General features: G+C 41.3%; 1 protein-coding gene and 1 non-coding gene across 2 annotated transcripts in view; one reads left to right on the top strand and one right to left on the bottom strand.

Moving 5' to 3' along the window:
• Positions 1 to 17361, bottom strand: part of LOC121853474 (kinesin-like protein KIF17) — a 78656-nt gene extending 61295 nt beyond the window's left edge. Inside the window, 3 exon segments of the mRNA XM_042347616.1 lie at positions 2239 to 2346; positions 2923 to 3376; positions 15669 to 17361. Coding sequence (XP_042203550.1) covers positions 2239 to 2316 — 78 coding nt within the window. The 5' untranslated portion in view covers positions 2317 to 2346; positions 2923 to 3376; positions 15669 to 17361.
• Positions 17362 to 24067: 6706 nt separating this feature from the next.
• Positions 24068 to 24139, top strand: Trnad-guc. The gene has a single exon. It is a non-coding gene; the product is annotated as a tRNA-Asp (tRNA).
• Positions 24140 to 26296: the final 2157 nt, after the last annotated feature.

Genomic DNA, 26296 nt, shown 5'->3' with positions numbered 1-26296 from the left:
TGTGTGTGTGTGTGTGTGTGTGTGTGTGTGTGTGTGTGTGTGTGTGTGTGTGTGTTTAAAATATCTCATCTTAATGGGAAGATTTTAATTTTGTCTCTTTGGTGAAGTTTTCTGCCAGTGCGGAACTTACACACACACCTGTAACCCTTGACCTTGAGCCTAGCCGTCGTCACCGTCCATTACCCAAGTGCCTCCAGAAGACCATTAACGTATAATCATAAGCTGTTCTTTATTTAAGCGGCTCTTGGGTACCTACCACCCTTGAAGAATTAGAGTGGGGGGAGTAGAAGGGAAGGGTAGGGAGGTAAGGAGTAAAGTGGAAATTGGGCACATAATTACAGAATGGGAGTATTGGTGAATCAACAAACAGGGGTGGTGTGTTATGTAAGAAAGCTTGTGTTGTGTGTGTGTGTGTGTGTGTGTGTGTGTGTGTGTGTGTGTGTGTGTGTGTGTGTGTGTGTGTGTGTGTGTGTGTGTCCAGGATTTCTTTACGCCATTTGCCTCTGTCTACCCAGCAGTAATTGGGAACCTGGATGTTAATCGATTTATGGATCGTGTTCCGGGGTAATGGTTAGCCAGTGCAGTTGGCGAGTTGTCCGGTCTTCTCGGATTATTCCTTGACACTGGGTCATGCAAGTCGTTAACTCAGGGTGTGGTTGTTGTGTTGATGACAGCTTCTACACCTTAAACAAATTCACGCCTAGGGCCGGCCATCCTCGTTGTGGGGCATCCATTATTATTTATGAGAATGGCTTGGGGTCTCTCTCTCTCTCTCTCTCTCTCTCTCTCTCTCTCAGTAATTACAGTTTCTTCATTCTTTACCTCACTTCCGGGAGCTTATTCTTGCTACCCAATTACGCACACGAGACTTACCGCCTTTAGATAATAACAAAGAATTAATTTGTCTGTAAAGATGTCGTCATGAAGTCAAGTTAATGACTCTCTGGTCCAGTTAAGTTAGGTTGGGTTAGGTTAGGTTAGGTTAGGTTAGGTTAGGTTAGGTTTGTTACACCCTGCATATCACATGCACGTCACCATGCACCACACGCACCACACCTCATCTCTTTCACAGTACTCAACACACATCACCACACCCCACCTCACCACACACCACCACCTCACACACCCACACCACACACACATAGCTACCACTCTCTAAATCATATCTCTTCACGTGTGTAGGTGATTACAGAAACAGCCATGTTGCTTTGTGTTGAGAATGAATATATATACCATGCATGTAAGTCACCTACCACTACCGCACCACTACCACCACCACCACTACTACTACTACTACCACTATTGCCACCACCACCACTACTACTACTACTATCATCACTATTAACTTACTTAACATCATACCATACCACCATTACCACTACCACCATTACTCACACAATACCACTACCACACTACTACTACCCACCATTGCCACTACTACTACTATTGCCCATTTTACCACTGTCACTGTAACATAACGTCTGCCTGCCAGCATAACACCATTATACACTACCACTACTACTACCACCATTACCACCGTTACTACCACCACTACCACTACCACCATTGCCACAAATTACCACCACTACTACCACCACCATTACCACCGTTACCACCACTACCACTACCATTACCACCGTTACTACTACCACTACCCACCATTACCTGGTTACCACCACTACCACCATTGCCACCGTTACTACCACCACTACCACCACCATTACCGTTATACCTACTACACTACCCACCATTATACCGTTAACTACCACCACTACTCACCACCATTACCACTACCACCACTACTACTACCACCATTGCCACCACTACTACCACCACTACTACCACCACCACTATTACTATCATCACTATTAACACTTAACATCATACTGCTACCACCATACCACCATTACCACTGCCACCACTACTACCACCATTGCCACCACTACTACTACCACCATTGCCACCACTACTACCACTATTACTACCACCATTACTACCACCACCTATGGTTTGGTTAGGGAACTAATCTCCAGGTGACGTCATCATTCCATCATAAGACTTGCTGGAACCTTCAATAATTAGGCAACTTTGGCCCGTATACCACTGAGTCATAGAGGTGCCAATGGGGGAAAATTTAGAATACGATCCTTTGAGACTCCAGGAACACTAAGATAAGATAAGATAAGATAAGATAAGATAAGATAAGATAAGATAAGATAAGATAACTGTGTACATTACCTCACAACCCAGGTCTTTTTCTCTCTTGTTCATTGGCCGACATCGTACGATAACCTTCACTGTCTCGGGTGACGACATGTTGCCTGACGTACGAGCAGATATACACCGCTGTAGGGTAACAAAACGTAATATTAATAACAATAACATTAATAATATCCTTACCAATATTACATCGCTGATAATAATAATAATAATAATAATAATAATAAGCACAGTATGTGTTTGTGTTTTCGTTATGCATGGCTATAAATTTCAAGACGGGGCTGAATATATCAAAGAGCTGTACACGACCCAGAAGTGTCCCGAAGATGGAAATCCCTCATTAATTGTTTTGTTTCTTTGCTGTCCAGGGTCACGATATTAAGAGAGAGAGAGAGAGAGAGAGAGAGAGAGAGAGAGCTTAAATTTGGTCTTATTTATTTGCTCCTTTGTACTAAATTCTGGTTAATAAAGGACCCTAAAATTCTAGAGGCTGGATCATGTGAGGTTACAATAGTGAAGGTGTAATCTGAGGGGGGGAAGGAAGGGAGGGAGGGTGTCATTCCTGCTGAAGTGTGGTGTGTTTATGGTCACTATACTTCAGACAAGGGCGGGTAGTGATGATAGAGGTATATTAGGTGTAGGATATGTCGGTTAATGTGGCAGTTTAATAAGAAAGATAATCACACGTTAAATTCAACTCACAGCAAGTGACACCAAAGGGGTTAACTGGGGAGTGTGGCAGTGGTACTTCTCCCAGGTGGTGGTACTGGGTGGCAGGTGGCTCTACTCCCAGGTGGTAGTACTGGGTAGTAGGTGGCTCTACTCCCAGGTGGTAGTACTGGGTAGTAGGTGGCTCTGCTCCCAGGTGGTGGCACTGGGTAGTACGTGGCTCTGCTCCCAGGTGGTGACACTGGGTAGTAGGTGGCTCTGCTCCCAGGTGGTGACACTGGGTAGCACGTGGCTCTGCTCCCAGGTGGTGACACTGGGTAGCACGTGGCTCTGCTCCCAGGTGGTGACACTGGGTAGCAGGTGGCTCTGCTCCCAGGTGGTGACACTGGGTAGCAGGTGGCCGGACAGACTGTGGCAAGCCGCCTGTCTAACGCCCAGTCCACCTCATCGTCTTCGTCCATACTTCATGTTCCGCTCCACACCATAACTGTGGGTGAGAGGCGAGTAACTGTGAGTGAGAGGTGAGTAACAGTGAGTGGTGAGTAACTGTGAGTGAGAGGTGAGTAACTGTGAGTGAGAGGCTGTGAGTGAGAGGCGAGTGTGAGTGAGAGGTGAGTAACAGTGAGTGAGAGGTGAGTAACTGTGAGTGAGAGGCGAGTAACTGTGAGTGAGAGGCGAGTAACTGTGAGTGAGGAGAGGGAATTGGTCATATTCATTTCTTCCACATCAACATGACTGTACGGTTCAGTAACTGTCAGCGTCAAACACCAAGGAAGATACAATTATACAATAAACTTATACAATACCTACAGCTGTACAAAGACACTTATACAATACCTACAGCTAAACAATATCTTTCATTACTTCAGCCATTCAGTGACACGCGTATATTGTCAAGAGGTGTGTCATGACGGCCATCCCGTGACAGATGGTTGGCTGTCAGAGGTGATGACATTGTCTAATTTGATATACTGAGCTACCTACTAGTGCCTGTGTGACAATGGGACGCACACATACACGTACACTCGGAAACCATATTCTCTAGCCCACCTGGGTCCTGTGTCGGTGCTGGAGGTTAATACAGTGTCCTTTCTGGACGGGGGCCCACTCTAACTATCACGAGGCAACACACGCACGAACACACACAGTCATAGTACGGCTGTAAAGATGATATTATGTATAAATATTGTATATGGCATTTTATACTCTGCATTATCTTTATTATACATGAACACGAAGGTAGTGTATAACAGGTAGAGTAGTTAACAGGTAAAGTGGTTAACAGGTAAAGCAGTTAAGTACCTCTCAAGTGTCTTAAGCGGATACACTTACTTTAGGAGTACAATATATGTGAAGTAGAGAATTGGGTTTGGATTACAGGCGTTGGCAGGTGTTGACTTAGTACCATAACATTAATATGGGGAGGAATATATCTAACACCTCATTAACTAAACCTAACCTAACCTAACCTAACCCGTGCTCTTAATCTAGATACTAAGATCATGTACTAGAGAAGAGGTTATGAGCATTAACTCGTCATTTCGATATAAGTTACATGTATATTAACTCTCAAGTGATGGTAATATTAACTTGGTACTTTAACTGAGATAAGGAACAGGTATAGTAACTGCCTTATAGGAGGTGTTATGGAGGTGGTGTCTTAACTTAGAAAATTTATATCACTAGTAACTCTTTATCACATTTATTTCCATCCTGGTATACAAGTTGTCCTGTTGTGGTTGTGTTGGAAGGTGAAGCAGTGTGGTGATGTTTCTTTGTTGGGTATAATGACGACACAGGTTAATGAGGTAATTGTTTCTCACCTGGATTTATATTCCCGGGTCAGAATTCCCAAAGATTGTGAATTCCTAACCTAACTTGACCTAACCTAACCTAACTTGACCTACACATAACCTAATCTAACCTAACTTGACCTACCCCTAACCTAACCTAACCTATCATAAACATTTGTATACGTCCATGTAGAAAGTCTTACATTTTCTCTTACGACAAAAATCGAACGTTGTGAATAATTGTGTATACTCATACCAACACTACACACACTACACACACACACACACACACACACACACACACACACACATGAATCAACACATCAATATACAGAAGGTCATGGTGATGTTTATCTTGCTGGGGTCTACATATAAGCGTTCATTCACCTAGTACAAGGGTCTGCATGTGGGATCTAACCTAACCTAACCTAACCTAACCAAACCTATCCTAACCTGATCAAATAACTCAGGATGCTCAGGGAATTTGAAATTATGAGTGAATATATTTATTGTATAGTCAAGTAATATTTACCCATAAGGAGAGGAAAGACCCTAGCTGTATTAAGTATATGTTGGAGGTATCTTGTATCGTATATCTAAAGAGATTCTGTGTTGAGTGTTATTCTGTTTACCAGGTGTAGATCTTGTGTTGAGTGTGTTCTTACGAGGCGGCTGTTCGAGGTCTGATGTCATTTTGTTTTGATATATGTACATGAGAGAATACGAAGAAAACATAGAAAGTGGTGTTAGTCTTGTATTAAAGAAGTTAGATAATTATTTGAAATGTAAACACAAAACGTATTTAGCGATCGAGTTTTACGGAAAGTCTCAGTTATTTATGAACAAGGTGAACAAGGCGAGTGTTGCTTTATAATGCAGTGTGACATTTTGAGGACTGGCCGACCGGTTCTGGGAAGACTTGCTGCTGCGCCTTCGTCTGTATCGAGACAGATAATTCTCGAAACCGGTCGGGGGGGGGGGGTTGGTTAGGTTAGGTAAAGAGATAGGTTCATCTAAGTTACTTCAGAGATAATTTGGTTAGGTTAAGGTTGGTTAGGTTAAGAGGTAGGTTCATCTAAGTTAAGTAATAGATAATTTGTTTACGTTAAGGTTGGGTAAGATACGAACTCAAACGTATTGTCCAGATTGGCAGAAAAATTACACTGAGACTCTACCGTAAACTCGATTGGTTTACCTTAATCTTATTTAAGTATCCTCAATGTGTAGATAATAAACATTTTATAGATATATCTGCGAGATGTGGATGGGAGGAAAAAACAAAGGCTGTGGTTGGTTAATTTTCATGACGTCATTACCAAGAAGTGATATAATTGGACGCTTTCTCATGACGTCCTTACTGAGAAGTGATATAGTTGGACGCTTTCTCATGACGTCCTTACTGAGAAGTAATATAGTTGGACGCTTGCTCATGACGTCCCTACCGAGAAGTGTTATGGTTGGACACATTTTCTGACGTCATTACCGAGAGGTGATATGGTTGGTCCCTTTCTCGTGACGTCATTGCCGAAGTATAGCTACGATAATTGATTGTAAAACATCGCTGCGTGAAACACTTTTGATCGGTTGCTATAAGTGACAAATCAACATGGCGACCGTGGTGGAACTATTGTGCTTGTATGTTGGTGTAGGAATTATTATTTTACTTTTGTGTTTAACAGTGAACATACAAGACACAAGATACTATGATTACGTCACTGATAAACTCCCGTGTATTAACTGAATGACGTATATCTTAGGAATCCGACTTCAGCCGACCACTCCTGCGCGAACGCTGGAGATGTAAACAACAACAATCGATGAACGAATAGCCAGTGCAATTTTGTATGACCTCGCAGGGAGAATAGAGAGGGAGATGGGAAAGGGAGGTTAGGGAAATAATGGGTGGAAATGGGGGACCAGGGAGACAGGGGGGGGGGATAAAAAGTGATATGAAAGAATAGGAAGGATAGGGGACAAAGGGAGGGTAGGGAGACACAGGGAGATTAAGACAGACCGTGAGAGTACACTAGGGAGATTAAGACAAACATGAAGAGCACTGTAGGGAGAATAAGACACAGAGTACAATAGGAAGATTAAGACACAGAGTACAATAGGGAGATTAAGGCAGAGTACAATAGGGAGATTAAGACACAGACTATAATAGGGAGATTAAGACAGGGAGAGTACAATAGGGAGATTAAGGCAGCGTACAATAGGGAGATTAAGACACAGACTACAATAGGGAGATTAAGACAGGGAGAGTACAATAGGGAGATTAAGGCAGAGTACAATAGGGAGATTAAGACACAGACTACAATAGGGAGATTAAGACAGGGAGAGTACAATAGGGAGATTAAGGCAGAGTACAATAGGGAGATTAAGACACAGACTACAATAGGGAGATTAAGACAGGGAGAGTACAATAGGGAGATTAACGTAAACCCAGGGAGCTTAAAATGGCCGCGAGGTTGTGCTAGTGACTGTACCCTAAGATGTTGGGAGCGTCAGGTAGGTTGCTGCTGCTGACTACCTGAGGTAATTAATTCTGTGTAAACATTCCAGCCAGCCAAGTAACTGCGAACACCTGATGATGATGGTCAGTGTAACATTATATTTTTTACTGCACTTTAACTCATTGTAGGTTAGGTTAAAGGGAGAGTTTGGTTAGGTTAAGGGGACTTAGGTTAGATTATGTTAAAGGGAGTTAGGTTAGGTTAAGGACAGGTTAGATTAGGGAAGTTAGATTAGGTCAGGTTAGGGAAGTTAGGTTAGGTTCAGTTAAATTAGAAAAGAGTAAGGTTAGGTAAGGGATAAGTTAGAAAAGAGTTAGGTTAGTAAAATGTTAGATTAGGTTAGGTTAGGGAAGTTAGATTAGGTTAGGTAAGGTTACGTGCAAAGTTAGGTTATGTTTGGTTACTACATATGCATATTAGTATCAGTTTAGGTTAGGTTAAGTTAGGAGGAATTTAAATCAGGTGACATTAACTGGGGCGTCTAATCTTCAGGTGATCCAGGTCATGTAAGATAAGGTTGAGTTCAATAGTGTACTGTGTTGGCATGTCCCTTCCGTCACGGTTCCGGGCATTGATTGGTTGAATTATTTATCTGGTTGCCTACGTCATCGATTCGTCATGTAAACAGTGTCTTGTTACGGAGACGCTGATTGGTCGACCGGTGTGACACATGCAGAATTACGATAATTAAACACCTTTATTTAAATAGAGTTGGTAATTAAGGTAAACATTAAATAGAACTTTGTTAAGGCGTTATGTACTCCATAAATAGAACCTCGATAGTGTGAACAGCTGGAGCCTCGATATCACGTAAGTACCTTGAACCTCGATAATTAAGTCAAACAAACACTATGTGGAACCTGGATAACATACTCACCAATTGGAATATCGAAACACGTAGGCTAATCACTAGTTGGAACCTCGATAACACGTAACACTAGCTAGAACCTCGAAATTAGGTCAAATAAGAATAAGCCAAGGTGGATAACCAGACAACTTAAACATGACATAGGAATAAAGAAAGGAATATGTAAGAAATTAAAGGGAGGGGAGGAGCAGCTCAGAAATAGGTATAATGAACTATCTAGGAATGTTAAGAAAAATGTAAGGAAAGCAAAGAGAGACTATGAAATCAAAATAGTAAGAGAATCCAAGGCGAATCCCAAGGGATTTTTCCAGGTATATAGGACAAAGGTCAAGGACAAAGTTGGTCCTTTAAAGTCAGGGAGGGGAGAAGTGATAAATGGCAGTGAAGAAATAAGCAAGGCATTGAACAGCTACTTCTTATCAGTTTTCACAGAAGAAATTCGGGAGGAAATTCCAGAGGTGGAACTGATATTTAGGGGAAAGGATGAGAAATTAAAGAATATCACTATCAGAAAAGAGGATGTTCTTAAGAGGATAAATAAACTAAAGAAGACAAAATCCCCAGGGCCAGATGAAATTTTCCCTCGAGTCTTGAAAGAGTGTAGGGAACAGATTAGCAGACCCCTCGTAAATTTATTTACAAAATCATTAGACACGGGAGTTGTGCCAGACTTGTGGAAACAGGCAAATGTAGTACCCATATTCAAAAAGGGAGACAGAGCATCAGCGTCAAATTACCGGCCGATCAGTTTGACGTCAGTAGTGGTGAAATTTCTTGAATCAATTATAGCAGATAGCATCCGATCGCATTTAGAGAAAAGCAAATTAATCTACGACTCTCAACATGGGTTTACAAAGGGAAAATCTTGTCTAACAAATCTGCTGACGGTTTTTAGGAAAGTCTTCGAGGTAGTAGATAATGACGAAAATTACGATGTTATTTACTTAGACTTTAGCAAAGCGTTTGACAGAGTACCACATCAGAGGCTTCTGGGAAAAATTAAGGCTCATGGTATCGAGGGGAAAGTTTTAAATTGGATAAAATCATGGCTCACCTATAGAACGCAGAGGGTCAACGTAGATGGTGTTTAATCTGAGTGGGGCCGTGTAACCAGTGGGGTTCCCCAGGGGTCAGTACAAGGCCCACTCTTGTTCATAATCTACATAAACGATCTAGATACTGGGATCAGCAGTGACATAAGCAAGTTTGCGGATGACACCAAAATAGGGCGGCAGATTAATTCAGGGCAGGATGCAAATGCATTACAGGGGTGGTCTGGAAAATGGCAAATGAAATTCAACACCAGCAAGTGCAGCGTACTTAATATTGGAAGAACAAATACTGTCAATGTATACAGCCTTAACAACATCAACCTAGAGAAGTCGACTTGTGAAAGAGACCTAGGGGTACTTGTAAACCCGGACCTACGGCCTAGAAAACAGTGCGTTAATGTTCGAAATAAGGCAAACAGAATATTGGGTTTTATATCTAGAAGTGTAAGTAATAAGAGTACAGAGGTCTTATTGCAACTATATCTTGCGCTAGTCAGGCCGCACCTCGATTATGCGGTTCAGTTCTGGTGCCCTTATTATAGAATGGATATCAATTCACTAGAGTCGGTGCAGCGAAGAATAACAAAAATTATTCCGGGACTTAGAAACCTTCCATAACAGGATAGGTTAAAGAAACTAAACTTGCATTCCCTAGAAAGACGAAGAGTGCGGAGAGATACGATAGAAGTATTTAAGTGGGTGAAAGGAATCAATAAAGGGGATATAGATAAAGTTCTTATAATATCCGAGCAGGATAGGACTCGGAGCAACGGATTTTGTTTGGATAAGTTTAGGTTTAGGAGGGAGATAGGAAGGAACTGGTTCACAAATAGGGTGGTGGACGAGTGGAACAAGCTTAGCAACTTTGTAGTAAGTGCTGGAACGCTGGAAAGTTTTAAAAGGAGGCTAGATAGATTCATGGATGATAGAGAGTGGTAGTAACTCTTGACAGGAGCTGCCATGCACAGGCGAACCGGCCTATTGCAGACTCCTTATGTTCTTATGTTTTTATATCACGTAACACCAACTAGGGTCTCGATAACACCTCAATAAACACTAGCTAGTTGGAACCTGGCTAGCACCCTCACTGAGTTCGGATAATTTCACGTTACCACTTGGATAATACGTGAAGGAATGTTGATGACGGAGGTGGGTTGAGTCTCCTGATCCCGGGATTAATCTGCCCCCATTACACCACACACAGGAGCTACGTGCCTATTTTATTTGATATCATTGTTGTAGTTTTTCTTGTTATTATTTTTGTTTTTGTTATTATTGTTGTTGTTATTATTATTATTGTTGTTAAATGTTGTATTATTATTATTATTTTATTGTTATTGATTTCTCATCGTAGGCTTTACCACACACACACACACACACACACACACACACACACACACACACACACACACACGAAATATCAGAAAAATGGGGAGAAAAATGTAGAAAGAAAAAGTAAGGGTGGCGGAGAGAGAGAGAGAGAGATAATTTGTGACCTGTCTCCCGCGTATGACGTCACCTAACCTTGACCTGACCATTAGGTGAGGGTGACAGCCGTACATCCTCTCTCTGACACCCCCTAACATTATCTCTCTCTCTCTCTCTCTCTCTCTCTCTCTCTCTCTCTCTCTCTCTCTCTTCCATCTTGCCCTCATAGTTTATCTGCTAATTATACAGTATGCAAATGAAAGGTTCAAAAAACATATCCACACGTTATATTTTTTTCAGCAACACTGGAACATATAATGGGGTGATTATAATCTATCTATCTATCTATATCTATCTATCTATTGTCTATCTATCTGTCTGTCTATCTATCTTTCTGTCTATCTATCTGTCTATCTATCTGTCTGTCTATCTATCTTTCTGTCTATCTATCTGTCTGTCTTTCTGTCTATCTATCTATCTTTCTATTTATCTATATATCTATCTATATTCCTATCAATTTATCTATCTATATATTTCTTTGTATGTCTGTCTATCCTATGCTATCCATCGGCCTATCTGCCTGTCACTTGTCTGTCTGTCTATGTAACTATTTCCACCTTTTTAGTAATCTTCCCATTTAGACATAAGGATCAAGTAAATCCTATATCAAACAGCCTTACTAGACCTCCATGTCGCTTCATAAGACGTGTTTGTTGACATTTCATTGTTTATACTGGATTGTAACTCTCACCCCAGCCGCTAGAGGTCCTCCATGTCGCTTCATAAGACGTGTTTGTTGACATTTCATTGTTTATACTGGATTGTAACTCTCACCCCAGCCGCTAGAGGTCCTCGTTGTCGCTTCATAAGACGTGTTGTTGACATTTCATTGTTTATACTGGATTGTAACTCTCACCCCAGCCGCTAGAGGTCCTCTATGTCGCTTCATAAGACGTGTTGTTGACATTTCATTGTTTATACTGGATTGTAACTCTCACCCCAGCCGCTAGAGGTCCTCTATGTCGCTTCATAAGACGTGTTGTTGACATTTCATTGTTTATACTGGATTGTAACTCTCACCCCTGCCGCTAGAGGTCCCCTATGTCGCTTCATAAGACGTGTTGTTGACATTTCATTGTTTATACCGATTGTAACTTCACCCCAGCCGCTAGAGGTCCTCTATGCGCTTTGATAAGGACGTGTTGTTGACATTTCATTGTTTATATCTGGATTGTAACTCTCACCCCAGCCGCTAGAGGTCCTCTATGTCGCTTCATAAGACGTGTTGTTGACATTTCATTGTTTATACTGATTGTAACTCACCCCAGCCGCTAGAGGTCCTCTATGTCGCTTCATAAGACGTGTTGTTGACATTTCATTGTTTATACTGGATTGTAACTTCCACCCCAGCCGCTAGAGGTCCCCTGTGTCGTTTCAGAAGACGTGTTGTTGACATTTCATTGTTTATACTGGATTGTAACTCTCACCCCAGCCGCTAGAGGTCCTCTGTCGTTTCAGAAGACGTGTTGTTGACATTTCATTGTTTATACTGATTGTAACTCTCACCCCAGCCGCTAGAGGTCCTCTGTATGTTTCATAAGACGTGTTGTTGACATTTCTCATTGTTTATACTGGATTGTAACTCTCACCCCAGCCGCTAGAGGTCCTCTATGTCGTTTCATAAGACGTGTTGTTGACATTTCATTGTTTATACTGGATTGTAACTCTCACCCCAGCCGCTAGAGGTCCTCCATGTCGCTTCATAAGACGTGTTTGTTGACATTTCATTGTTTATACTGGATTGTAACTCTCACCCCAGCCGCTAGAGGTCCTCGTTGTCGCTATGGAGAATACTGTCGATATTGCAATGGTAATAGATGACTCTTTAGCTCTTTTCCACTCCCCGACTCATGTTACCGACATACATAATGAGTTACATACATACATACATACAGACTCTAAGGAGTCACGTAAAGATTAGACACCCCAAATTATTTCGCTCTAAGATTAAGCCCTCTTATCAAACCTGACCTAATCTAACTTGACCTGACATAACTTAACGCTAACCTAACCTAACCTGACATAACTTAACGCTAATCTAACCTGACCTGACATAACTTAACGCTAATCTAACCTGACCTGACATAACTTAACGCTAACTTAATCTAACTTAATATAATCTGACCTTACCTAACCTAACTTGACACAAACTAATATTACCTACAGTAGCTTAACCTAACCTATTCTAACCGAACTTAACCTAACCAAACCTAACGCCCCCCACCAGATAGTGTTAACGTGTCTAATCTTCAGGTGAAATAAGCTGGGGTGTCTAATCTTCAGGTGAAATAAGCTGGGGGTGTCTAATCTTCAGATGAAATAAGCTGGGGGTGTCTAATCTTCAGGTGGAATAAGCTGGGGTGTCTAATCTTCAGGTGGAATAAGCTGGAGGTGTCTAATCTTCAGGTGAAATAAGCTGGGTGTATCTAATCTTCAGGTGAAATAAGCTGGGGTGTGTCTAATCTTCAGGTGAAATAAGCTGGGGTGTCTAATCTTCAGGTGAAATAAGCTGGGTGTATCTAATCTTCAGGTGAAATAAGCTGGGGTGTGTCTAATCTTCAGGTGAAATAAGCTGGGGTGTCTAATCTTCAGGTGAAATAAGCTGGGGTGTCTAATCTTCAGGAAATCCATTGTAAGAAGTAAAACAGGTATCGAGAGTTACCTGTCACGATCACTCCCAGGTGAACTAAACCAACAGGTGACTCATTAACTGATTACAGAACGCAGAAGAGGATTTAGTATATAATTATCTTTTTCCTTAACTAAGTCAAATTAAAAATGGCCTTACGTGACTTTGAAGCCAAAAAAAAAAAAAAAGAAAATGCAAAAGAAAAATGCACAAAGGATATATAATTCATTCTACATAACTCAACTTAATTAAATGTATGTGATTAACTATTTATGTCTTAGTTAAGTAGTTAAAAACATAAAGAATTAACTCTCCGTGACTCCCAAACGCAACACAACGATACATTATGATAAGGACGAAAATTAAACGAATTCTACCTCGTTATTGGGAGAGTTTTGTCGTGGCTCCCAACACGTTCTGGTAATAACTCACACGTCTTATCTTCCCAGAATTATCGATCGATCCCGTTAGATAGTGTTCAAGTAGTTTATTGTTTATTATGAATTCATGTTATTATTTTACTTTAGTCGTGGGTGGTGAGGGATAGTAGTGGGTGGTGAGGGATAGTAGTGGGTGGTGAGGGATAGTAGTGGGTGGTAAGGGATAGTAGTGGGTGGTGAGGGATAGTAGTGGGCATTGTTAATAGACCTCAGTCCCAATAGACCCTAGTGTTAATAGACCTCAGTCCTAATAAACCCTAGTGTTAATAGACCTCAGTCCTAATAGACCCTAGTGTTAATAGACCTCAGTCCTAATAGATGATAGAAGATATGTTATTACAACTAGGGGAGATGGGGCCGATTAGGAACTCTGGCCTAAAGGATTGGGGCCCAGTAGGCTTTACCTTGACCGATCTGAACCAGAACTTTTAAGACGGTGACCCATTAGGACTACTGGCCCCAACTGGGACTGAGACTCATTAGAACGGACCCATTAGAACTGAGACTCATTGGACCTTGGCCCCAATAGGACTAGGACTCATTAGAACTTGGACCCATTAGAACTGAGACTCATTAGACCTTGGACCCAATAGGACTAGGACTCATTAGACCTTGGACCCATTAGAACTGAGACTCATTAGACCTTGGACCCATTAGAACTGAGACTCATTAGACCTTGGACCCATTAGAACTGAGACTCATTAGACCTTGGGACCCATTAGGACTTGTATAACACTAGGCAAGACGACCTTCACGTTATCTACTGAAGGTGGCGTGAGTGAATGACAGAGACGAGGGCGTGTTATCTACTTGGTCACTCTGTCTTGGTCGAAGTGACGTACTGCCGAGGTCTCAAAACACAGGTCCTTCTGTCTATTTATCTGTCTGTCTGTCTGTCTGTCTTTTATTCGATGATTTTACAGAAATATCTATCTATCTATCTATCTATCTATCTATTTATCTATCTGTAATTCAACTTATATATATATTTGCATGTAGTGTATAGGGAGAGGGTGAGAAGGGAAAGGAGGAAGGAAGAGAGAGAAGTAGAGGGAGATAGGGAAGAAAGGAGAGAGGGGAATGGGGAGAAAGGAGAGGATAAGAGAAGAGAATAATAATAACAACAAACACACAGGAGAATGGAAGTAGACAAGACAACGTATGATAAACAATGTAGACAAGACAACGTATAATAAACACTGTAGACAAGACAACGTATAATAAACAATGCAAGACAACGTATGTTCTCTCGCTGTTGACTCTATCATCTGTTACTGTGGATTCATTTTTGGGTTAAATTCATCCTTCTGAGCCTCATCCGTCAATCCATTAATCCATCTATTGTCTACCACCTCTCTCTCTCTCTCTCTCTCTCTCTCTCTCTCTCTCTCTCTCTCTCTCTCTCTCTCTCTCTCTCTCTCAGCTCCTTACATCACTCGTCGCCCTTCGTTCCCGGGAGTTTATCAAGTTATTATTGTCTCTTCACCCCTTCTCAGGTCCGTGGGTCTATATGTTGGTTAGGTTAGGTTAGGTCACATTGAGTTATGTTAGGTTAGATTACGTTAGGATAGGTTAGATTAGATTATTTGAGGGATAATGTGTTTATTTAATCATTTAGTGAAATAAGCTGGGGTGTCTAATCTTCAGGTGATCTGGGGTGTGTAATCTTCAGGTGATCTGGGGTGTGTAATCATCAGGTAATCTGGGGTGTGTAATCATCAGGCAATCTGGGGTGTGTAATCATCAGGTAATCTGGGGTGTCTAATCATCAGGTAATCTGGGGTGTCTAATCTTCAGGTAATCTGGGGTGTGTAATCATCAGGGTAATCTGGGGGTGTCTAATCGTCTAATCATCAGAGTAATCTGGGGTGTCTAATCATCACATAAGTACACAGACACACACACACATAGACACATAAATATACACACACACACACACACACACACACACACACACACACACACACACACACACACACACACACACATGCCTCACCTCTTAAAAGTATGTTGGTGATGTTGCTGGTGGTGAGTCGCTCCTGTTGTGGGAGGTGTAATAAGGAAGCACCACCACCGCCCTCCTCCAGAAGTCGTCGACGGTGATGAAGGTGTGTGTAATGACCTCAGCCTCTGGGGTCGGGCGGGGGATGTGGGGGCAGGTGTGGTAGAACAAATTAATTCCCCTCAAATTCCCCTTAAATTCCCCTCAAACTCCGCTCTATAGCTCTACTTCTGCTCGCTCTATCTAGTCCCTCGCGACATCTCCTCAGTGTGGCGTTTTACCTCAACACTCACACGATGGGAAGGAATTTTTTCATTATTGGATTTATTATCACATTTTGTGTATTATTTTCTCTGTGAGTTACGTGAGTGACAGTATATGCGTTGGTGAGTTACGTCTTGGCACAGGGTCACTTGTCACTTATACACTAAATTGGCACTTTTTTAGGTATGTGGTTTTGGTTTTTTATAGGTAGTCAAGCAACGTTGAGTACCTGTGCATCCTAGTTCACTGCACACTGACTACTGAACCAACTTACGTGGCTGATATCGTGAGCGTGACGTGAACCTCAGGATATTTTTTTTTTCATATTTTTTCGTTCATTTGTCATCACAGATAGATGTCCTGTGCTTTTGGGAAATTTTACAAATCACTTGAGATTTAAATGTTTGTAATAGTTATTTCCTTAATGACGCTTGTTAATTTAAGTGAGAAATGATATCCCAGTCTGTAGTGTGTTTCTCATCAGCTGTGAACGATACTCTCAGGTAATTCTCGGGGTCTCAGCGTGAACACAGGTGAACAGAGGTTTGTTGTTTGCCCTCACTATGCCAACCAGGGGGATCACCGCGCTGCCAGACGGACGATTCTATTTATGCTGCCGCTCACCTCAGGTAAAGTATCTTACAAAACATTTCCAATACTCCCATGACGTCTTTCAAGAACACAAGTGATCAGTACTTTACCGCATTTTTATTTCGTACTACCAATTGATGTAAATGATCAAATAATCACAATACCTTATATAATGTGTGTGTATTTATATCATTTGAACACCTTGATATTAATGCGGAACGGAGACAGAAAACACCGCAAGATTGAATCAATGGCTGACGATAAAACAAGCGGCTGGTACTGTAGGCAAAACATAATCCAATCCACTGAAACGAATCAACTATACTACATAATACACTTCAATATAAACTGTATCATAAACGAGTATCTTAATAATTTTCGCCTCTATTACGTTGTTGTTATAGAAACGGCATCAATGAACCAAATACGAGTAGACTCACACTTACTGTTATTGATTTTTACCTGTACTGAAACATCACCTGGAGACACCTGGCATATGCTTCCTCCCGTCAAGCAGGTCAGTCTCTAATAATAGTCCATGACACGACCACGAGTCATTTATGGCCTCACAGCTACTCTTAAAATTCCTCATGTCACTTCAGATTTTCCTTATGGTAACTCATAATCTGGTGATGGGTTTTCAGATTCCCCTCATGGTAACTCATAATCTGGTCATGGGTTTTCACATTTTCCTCATCGTAACTCATAATCTGGTCATGGGTCTTCACATTTCCCTCATGGTAACTCATAATCTGGTCATGGGTCTTCACATTTCATTCATGGTAACTCATAATCTGGTCATGGACATTACTGTGTTATATCACTCGTGTGTGTGTGTGTGTATGTGTGTGTGTGTGTGTAACAATTTTAAACTGAATAAACATATGTCTGTCTGTTTATCTACCTACCCTTCTCACTATCTGTCTGTCTCTGTCTTAACTTGCAAATCCTGAAGTACTTGCTCGTAAGATCGGGAGCGCATGTGCCTTAAAATTGAGAACATATACTTATAAAATCGGAAACAATCGTAAGTTTTCTTGTAAAATCGGGAACTTACTTGTGAAATCGGGAATTTGTTCGTAAAATCTACAACACTTGTTTGTAAAATTGGGAACTTGCTTTTAAAATCGGGAAATTTCTTACAAAATCGGTAAATTACTTTTAAATTGTAAACTTGCAAAATCAGGAACATAGGTGTCAAATCGGAAACTTGCTTGTGAAATCGGGAAGTTCGTAAAATTGGCAACACTTGCTTGTGAGCTAAAGTACCGCACCAAAAAAATTAACTAGATTACGGAGGAACTTAACTTAAATAATTAAAAAAATTAACTCCTTGAGTACGATTGCAATTAGCTGAATACAGTATCATCGTATTCCAAGGGTTAAGACAACGTACTCAAGGGACTATATCATTGTACTCAAGAAGGTATGATGCACTCAAGGGATTAATATATGTTTCTCAATAGGATACTTCATCGTACTCAAGGGTTAGTATCGTACTCGAGGGTTGGCATTGTACTCAAGGGGATATAATCTTGAAGTGTTGAACAGTGAACGGGGAGGAGGGGGGGTCTTAGGTGACAGGTGGTTAAATGGTGGTTCATTCAAGGTCTCTCTCACACACACACACACACACACACACACACACACAGACACACACACAGACACACACAGACACACACACAGACACACACACACACACACACAGACACACACACACACACACACACAGTTCTATGTCAGTACAGATATGCTGAGTCGATTACTGTGTATTTCTTAAACATATTTTATTTAACTCTATACGTGATGAATTTCAATTAAATCAACAACAAGAAATACCTGTCTCCTTATATCCAGGTAACACAGGTAGGATATCACAGCGTTACCCCTATTAGGTTACTCGTCTTCTAAGTAAGTGTGTTTATATAACTGTTCAAAGAAAACTATGTTCTTATGTATAACGCAAATAGATATATAGACCCCATACTATGCCATTCCATTCAACATCCTGAGTTTCGATAGATAGATACGTATTAAGTATAGACAATGCAGGTATATAGTTCAGCATGTATATAGACCACGCAGGTATACAGTTCAGCATGTATATAGACCATGCAGGTATACAGTTCAGCATGTATATAGACCACGCAGGTATACAGTTCAGCATGTATATAGACCATGCAGGTATACAGTTCAGCATGTATATAAGACCATGCAGGCTACAGTTCAGCATGTATAGACCACGCAGGTATACAGTTCAGTATGTATAGGCATCTCATGCAGGTATACAGTCTAGCATGAATATAGACCACGTATAGTATACATGTGTCTAGCATGTATATAGACCATGCAGGTATACAGTTCAGAATGACATAGACCACCCAGGTATACAGTTCAGCATGCATATAGATCTATGCAGGTATAAGGGTTCATGTATATAGACCACGCAGGCATATTAAAGTTCAGCATGTATATAGACCATGCAGGTATACAGTCTCAGCATGAATATAGACCACGCAGGCATATATGCCCAGCATGTATAGACCATGCAGGTATACAGTCTTAGCATGAATATAGACCACCAGGTATACAGTTCAGCATGTATATAGTATCCATGCAGGTATACAGTTCAGCATGTATAGACCACGCAGGCATACAGTTCAGCATGTATATAGACTCATGCAGGTATACAGTTCAGCATGAATACAGACCACTATATACAGTTCAGCATGTAATATAGACCATGCAGGTATACAGTTCAGCATGAATATAGACCACGCAGGTATACAGTTCAGTATGTATATAGACCACGCAGAAGGTTCAGCATGTATATAGACCACGCAGGTGCAGTTCAGCATGTATATAGACCATGCAGGTATACAGTTCAGCATGAATATAGACCACGCAGGTATACAGTCTAGCATGTATATAGACCATGCAGGTATATGTCTAGCATGGAATATAGACCACCCAGGTATACAGTTCAGCATGTATATAGACCACGCAGGTATACAGTTCAGTATATATAGACATGCAGGTATACAGTTCAGCATGTATATAGACCATGCAGGTATACAGTCTAGCATGAATATATCCACCCAGGTATACAGTTCAGTATGTATATAGATTCACCCAGGTATACAGCTCAGCATGTATATAGACCACGCAGGTAGCACAGTTCAGCATGTATATAGACTATGCAGGCATACAGTTCAGCATGAATATAGACTCATGCAGGCATACAGTTCAGCATGCATATAGCATCTCATGCAGGCATACAGTTCCAGCATGTATATAGACCACGCAGGCATACAGTTCAGCATGTGCACACGCAGGTATACAGCCAGTTACTTTATCATAGACCACCCAGGCATACAGTTCAGCATGTATATAGACCACCCAGGCAGTTCACATGTATATATAGACCATGCAGGCATACAGTTCAGCATGTATATAGACCATGCAGGTATACAGTCCAGCATGTGTATATAGACCATGCAGGTATACAGTTCAGCATGAATATAGACCATGCAGGTATACAGTTCAGCATGTATATAGACCATGCAGGTACAGTTCAGCATGTATATAGACCACGCAGGTATACAGTTCAGTATGAATATAGACCATGCAGGTATACAGTTCAGCATGTATATAGACCACGCAGGTATACAGTCATGTATATAGACCATATGCTCCAGCATGTATATAGACCTGGCTTATATACAGTTCAGCATGTATATAGACCATGCAGGCATAAGCAGTTCAGCATGTATAGACCACCAGGTATACAGTTCATATGTATATAGACTATGCAGGTATACAGTTCAGCATGTATATAGACCACGCAGGTATACAGTTCAGCATGTATATAGACTAATGCAGGTATACAGAACAGCATGTATATAGACCACCTAGGTATACAGTTCAGCATGTATATGATCTCAGGTATACAGTTCAGCATGCATATAGACCACGCAGGTATACAGTCTTGAAGATGTATATAGACCTGCTTAGTATACAGTTCAGCATGTATATAGACCAATCTAGTATACAGTTCAGCATGTATATAGACCATGCAGGTATGTTGAAGTTCAGCATGTATATAGACCATGCAGGTTGTGCTCAGCATGTATATAGACCACGCAGGTATACAGTTCAGCATGTATAGACCATGGTATACAGTTCAGCATGTATATAGACTACGCAGGCATGTCTAGCATGTATATAGGACTACGCAGGTATACAGTTCAGCATGTATATAGCATCTCACGCAGGTATACAGGTTCAGCATGTATATAGACCATGCAGGTATACAGTTCAGCATGAATATAATTCACGCAGGTATAGTCTAGCATGTATATAGACCATGGTATACAGTTCAGCATGTATATAGACCACGCAGGTATACAGTTCAGCATGTATATAGACCATGCAGGTATACAGTCCAGCATGTATAGACCACGCAGGTATACAGTTCAGCATGTATATAGACCACGCAGGTATACAGTTCAGCATGAATATAGACCACGCAGGTATACAGTTCAGCATGTGTATATAGACCATGCAGGTATACAGTTCAGCATGTATATATATACAGTTCAGTATGTACTCAGAGATAGGACTACGCAGGTATACAGTTCAGTATGTATATAGACCACCTAGTATACATGTGTCTAGCATGTATATAGACCCATGCAGGTATACAGTTCAGCATGTATATAGACCACGCAGGTATACAGTTCAGCATGTATATAGACCACGCAGGTATACAGTTCAGCATGAATATAGACCACGCAGGTATACAGTTCAGCATGTATATAGACCATGCAGGTATACAGTTCAGCATGTATATAGACCACGCAGGTATACAGTTCAGCATGTACTGTATATAGACCACGCAGGTATACAGTTCAGCATGTATATAGACCACCCAGGTATACAGTTCAGCATGTATATAGACCACGCAGGTATACAGTTCAGCATGAATATAGACCACGCAGGTATACAGTTCAGCATGTATATAGACCACGCAGGTATACAGTTCAGCATGTATATAGACCACCCAGGTATATAATTTCCGGTGTATAAGGACTCAGAAGCTAGGTAGTTAAACACTGAAGTGTGACTCAACTCAGGACGAAGCACTACATCCTTTTGTCCTCGTCATCATTTGTTGTAAATCGTCTCTTGAAATTCTGAGATTTTTCCTTAACTTCGTCAACCGCCTCATGGTTATGTGCAGCAGTCTCCTTGTAGTCCTGGAGGCAGTGGGTTTGGTCTTGGGTATATATTTATCAATCAAATAGTTCACTTTACAGCCTTTGATATTGAGGGTAATATCTGTGTTCTTATTTCTCAAAGAGTCAGGTCAGTGAATACCCTTCATTCCCTCCATCATCCTGTTGTAATCACTGATGAACCTTGGGCTGCTCTCACTGTATACCGAGTAACAGTTAAGTTAAATCTGAAGGACAACGTGACGTAGTGACTGATGCCAACTGAAGCTAGGTGTTCCAGCTTGGCCACCATATCCTCCTCGTTAGTTATATTTTTACTTTTATCCTCTTCACCACTAATCGGCTCGTTAGCCTCTTGGGTGGTCGGTCGCGTCTCTGTTATGCACTGTTGGCAGATACTGGAAATGCACTGGTTCCTGAATGTATTGGAACCCGCTCTAGTGTTGGTCAAGTCTGGCCTTGAAACAGCTCACACTCGGTGCCGTCACAACGCTCTCCGGCAGATTGTTCCAAGAGTTCACAACTCTCATTCCGAAAAAAATTGCCCTCACAGTTTTCTGGACTTATGACTTCTTCAACCTTAAGCTGTGACCCCTTGTGGGGCGAGCGTCCGCCAGCTCCAGGTATGTACATTCGATCGAGTAGTGCCCCCTGAGATGTTTATACACTTCGATTAGGTCGCCCCTCGCCCGTCTGTAGTATAAGCTAGGTAGTTGCAGGCGCTCCATTCTCATCTGGGTAACTGAGGCTCCGTAGAGCAGACACCAGTCTGGTGGCCCTCCTTTGAACATTTTCAATCAATTGACAATGTCAAGCATACCTTGGGGACCAGACGGGGAAGCACCTCACTCTTGAAGATCGTGTCGAGCGACGGACCATCCAGATATCTAAACGACCTTCTTATAAGACCTATTAGTTTCGTTGCCTAATTCGCCTTCTTCTCACAATGGCCGAGAACTTAAGTCCATTGTCGACATACACTCCCAGGTCATTTACACATTCGGTCTCATTTAATGGAGTCACTCCAACGGTTTGGGTGTTTGCTCCCCTCCGTAGTGAGTCGGATCTTTAACATGTTGGAACAGAAATTTGTATGTCAGAGTTTCTTCAAAAACAGTTGCAGGATTATTTAGGCAATTTGGGTGTAATTTCATTTCTCCATCCGATGTCTCCGTAGTTGAAGTCTCCCCGTTAAAAAGAGGCGGCTTGAGTTGAGCACCGTTGCGTTGTCAATTGAGGCTCTTATATTTCACTAGTTTAATAAACTGGCATTCGGGGATCTATAAATAGCTCCATCAACGGCTAGTAAGTGATAAGTGGTGAAATAGTAATAGTAATTAATAAAACATCACGGTTAGCTCGTGACCTGGACTTCAGGGTGACAATAGATCTTCCTTGTGTACAATCTAATTCTGATTCGATTTTCTTCTATGGTATTTCTTGTTCACGCCGTTTTGGGGGGGGGGTCATATCTCCATAACCGCTCATTTGCATGGTAATGAAGGTCAAAATAGCACAACACACAGTTAAATACATAAGGAAAGCCAATTTTCACGCCACAGTCCAGGTCCTGTACAACAACGAGTAATTACCCATATCTCAGTCAGTATTACGTAATGATGGTAAAACATTTAATCACTGGTAGAGGTAAGTGTGTCAATATATCTGTACAGTTTATGCCAAAGTGGCCTTTGTGGCATGACTAAAAATGCAGACTGCGTTTGCGTATCCAGGTGCCCGGCTATATAGCGTAAGAGTTCTCAACCTAACCTAACCTAACCTCATAAAATCCCGTTTTTAATAACATGTTGGGGAAAGGTCTTTTTTTTGCGGGATTAGCCCACCAGGGCGTAGGTCAATGACCCACATCAGGGCCTGGAGGCGAAATAATAATAATATTATTAATAATAATAATAATAATAATAATAATAATAATAATAATAATAATAATAATAAGAAGAAGAAGAAGAGTGATAATTAATAAAAATAAAAATAAAATATAGGTTAAGACTATTTTCCCTAAAACCCAAAATGTTTTATAAGGTGCATCAGGGCGACCCAGGCTCGGCCATACAGGATTTTTTATTTTGTTATCCTCTTCTCCACTGATCATCGGCTTACATGACTGCGGTACACGACTAAACAAACACTTCGAATTTAAACAAAAATATTTAATTAATTTTATATTATATACACAACAAACTATTTCTGTAGAGTTTATTCTATAACCACTTATGTCCAGATTATACACTAGTTTCTCCTTAAATTTATCTTCCTAGTTTTCTACTCTCCAACACCAATTCCTCGGTAGTATAGTGGTGAGTATCCCCGCCTGTCACGCGGGAGACCGGGGTTCGATTCCCCGCCGGGGAGGAAATGTTTTAGGAATGTTAGGCTCTATCTCACCTTTACTTCGGGCTACTGTGAGTCATGTTTCAAGTATCCGGGTCGGCTGTGTGAAGGGTGTTGACTCTGCCAGACATAACAGGTATTCTTAGGGTACACAGTTCCTCCTCTATAAGGACTGAACAATAGATCATAACAAGGTAACAGACCAAACCGTCCCTACAGCTAGTAAACTAATAAATTGAAAAACCAAATAGAAAAATTAGATTACAAACATGAACGACAAAATACAGTGAAACTACAAGAAATGTCCAGCAATAAACATTTTGGGTCATGTGAAAATTAGCCCAGTTTATTTCAGCTTAAGACTAACCACCCTAAGAGCCCGTGTCCACCTGAGAGTAAAGTGCTGTCGACAGCACTATTATTAAGAGGACAGGGCTCTGAGAGTAACTGTCAGATAGTTAGAGTTTACTGTCCGACAGCTGCTCTCTGCTCTCGTGTGGACACAAGGTAGCCCACAACTGTCACGTCAACTCTCAGCTATACGGACCAGGTTCACAGTCTGACAGTGCTCTCGAGAGGTGAAGCATGGATTTGAATACAATCTCATCAATATATTAATAGGTCTAATTCAAACGTCAAGAGTATTCCGTCTGAAAAGACATGTTCAAGGATATGAGTATTTCACTTCTAATTAACTAAAGATGTTATCACATTATTGACGATGAATTTGCAGCATATTCATTGAAGCAACAGGTGTAGGTTATTTGAACTAAGCACTTGAGCATCAATACTAATTACTGGCATTGGACAGGACGTCTGGGTGTACTTTTGTTGCTTACTTACCTGATGCCAAAAACCGAAGCGTCATAACTCGCTCGTGTGTGTCTCTTGAAAATTAATGATCCAACCACTTTCACCAACTCTTCCACCTTAACTGCTGACATACGGGTGAAATTACGGAACTGCTGAACATATTTTATCTGTAATTCTTTCATAAGCCTGTTGTAAGCTGCCAGTTCACCTCGTCGATCCACCCGGTGCTTTATCCAACACCTTCTTTTCTGTTTTGCCTTTTTCTTCTCCAGCATCAGCATAACTGTTACTGCTGCAGCAAACGTTCTGTCACGTCCTCTACCACCCACTGCTACCGACCAACTGTGAGTCACTATACTGTAGAGTGTAGCTCTAGTCAGGTAGACACACCACTGAGAGTTCTCTCCGACAGTTAGTGTCGGGAAGACTCCACAGCTGAAACTCACAGAAGTTTGCTCTCATGTGGATACACAGGTGAGAGAACTATCTACAGTAACTATCGAAAGTTCGCTCTCAAGTAGAAACGGGCTTTAACGTTAACCTCGGGTGGCAGCAGGAGGCGTGGTGCAGTCGCCTCGTCCCAAATTGACTGATGTGTTGAGCGCCTCTTGATAGGTGGTGTAGGAGAGGGAGATAATTGTCTCGCTCGCTCACACCCTCTTCTGCACTCTCTCGTGGCAGGGGAAGCGGAGGTGAGGTTAGGACGTATGAATATTGTGTAAGAACATGGCAGCCAAATGGTTGAAAATACACTATAAACAGAGATAATAAAAGTTACAAGTATACCTGTAGTGATATTAGGGAACGGGTCACTTGATTCACAAAAACTGTCAGTAACAAAATAGATGAACATACAAGTTAACTACAGATTTGTTAGTGGGGGAGCCAGGTGTGTGTATGTATGTATGTATGTATGTATGTATGTATGTATGTAAAGAAGAACATCAACAACAACCAAATATAAGAAAGATTAATAAAACAAAAGAAGAAGAAATGTGCAGCTGTAGAGGGAAGCTGCAGCAGATGGCCTGGCCGAGCTAGAAGAACAATAAGGAACACTACTGCCCCATCACACCAATAGGCGATGTGTTATGGTGTGTGTTATGGTGTGTGTTATGTGTCATGGTGTGTTATGGTGTTATGGTGTGTTATGTGTTATGGTGTTATAACGTTTTCTTCTTAGGTAACAGAATGCCTCAGTAATGGGGAGAACATAATATCTCTACCTTTACCAACTGTGTATCTGTTAAGGTGATTGTTACCGTGAATATAACAGTTACTTGTGAAACTATCATATATGTAACAACCTTCCTGGGTTGTCACCACTTGTAACACTCACTCTTGAAGCACGTTACCTTATATTTT

This window comes from Homarus americanus, unplaced genomic scaffold (assembly GCF_018991925.1).
Source record: "Homarus americanus isolate GMGI-L3 unplaced genomic scaffold, GMGI_Hamer_2.0 scaffold4896, whole genome shotgun sequence".
Taxonomy (NCBI): Eukaryota; Metazoa; Arthropoda; class Malacostraca; order Decapoda; family Nephropidae; genus Homarus; species Homarus americanus.
This window is presented reverse-complemented; position numbering and strand designations above follow the sequence as displayed.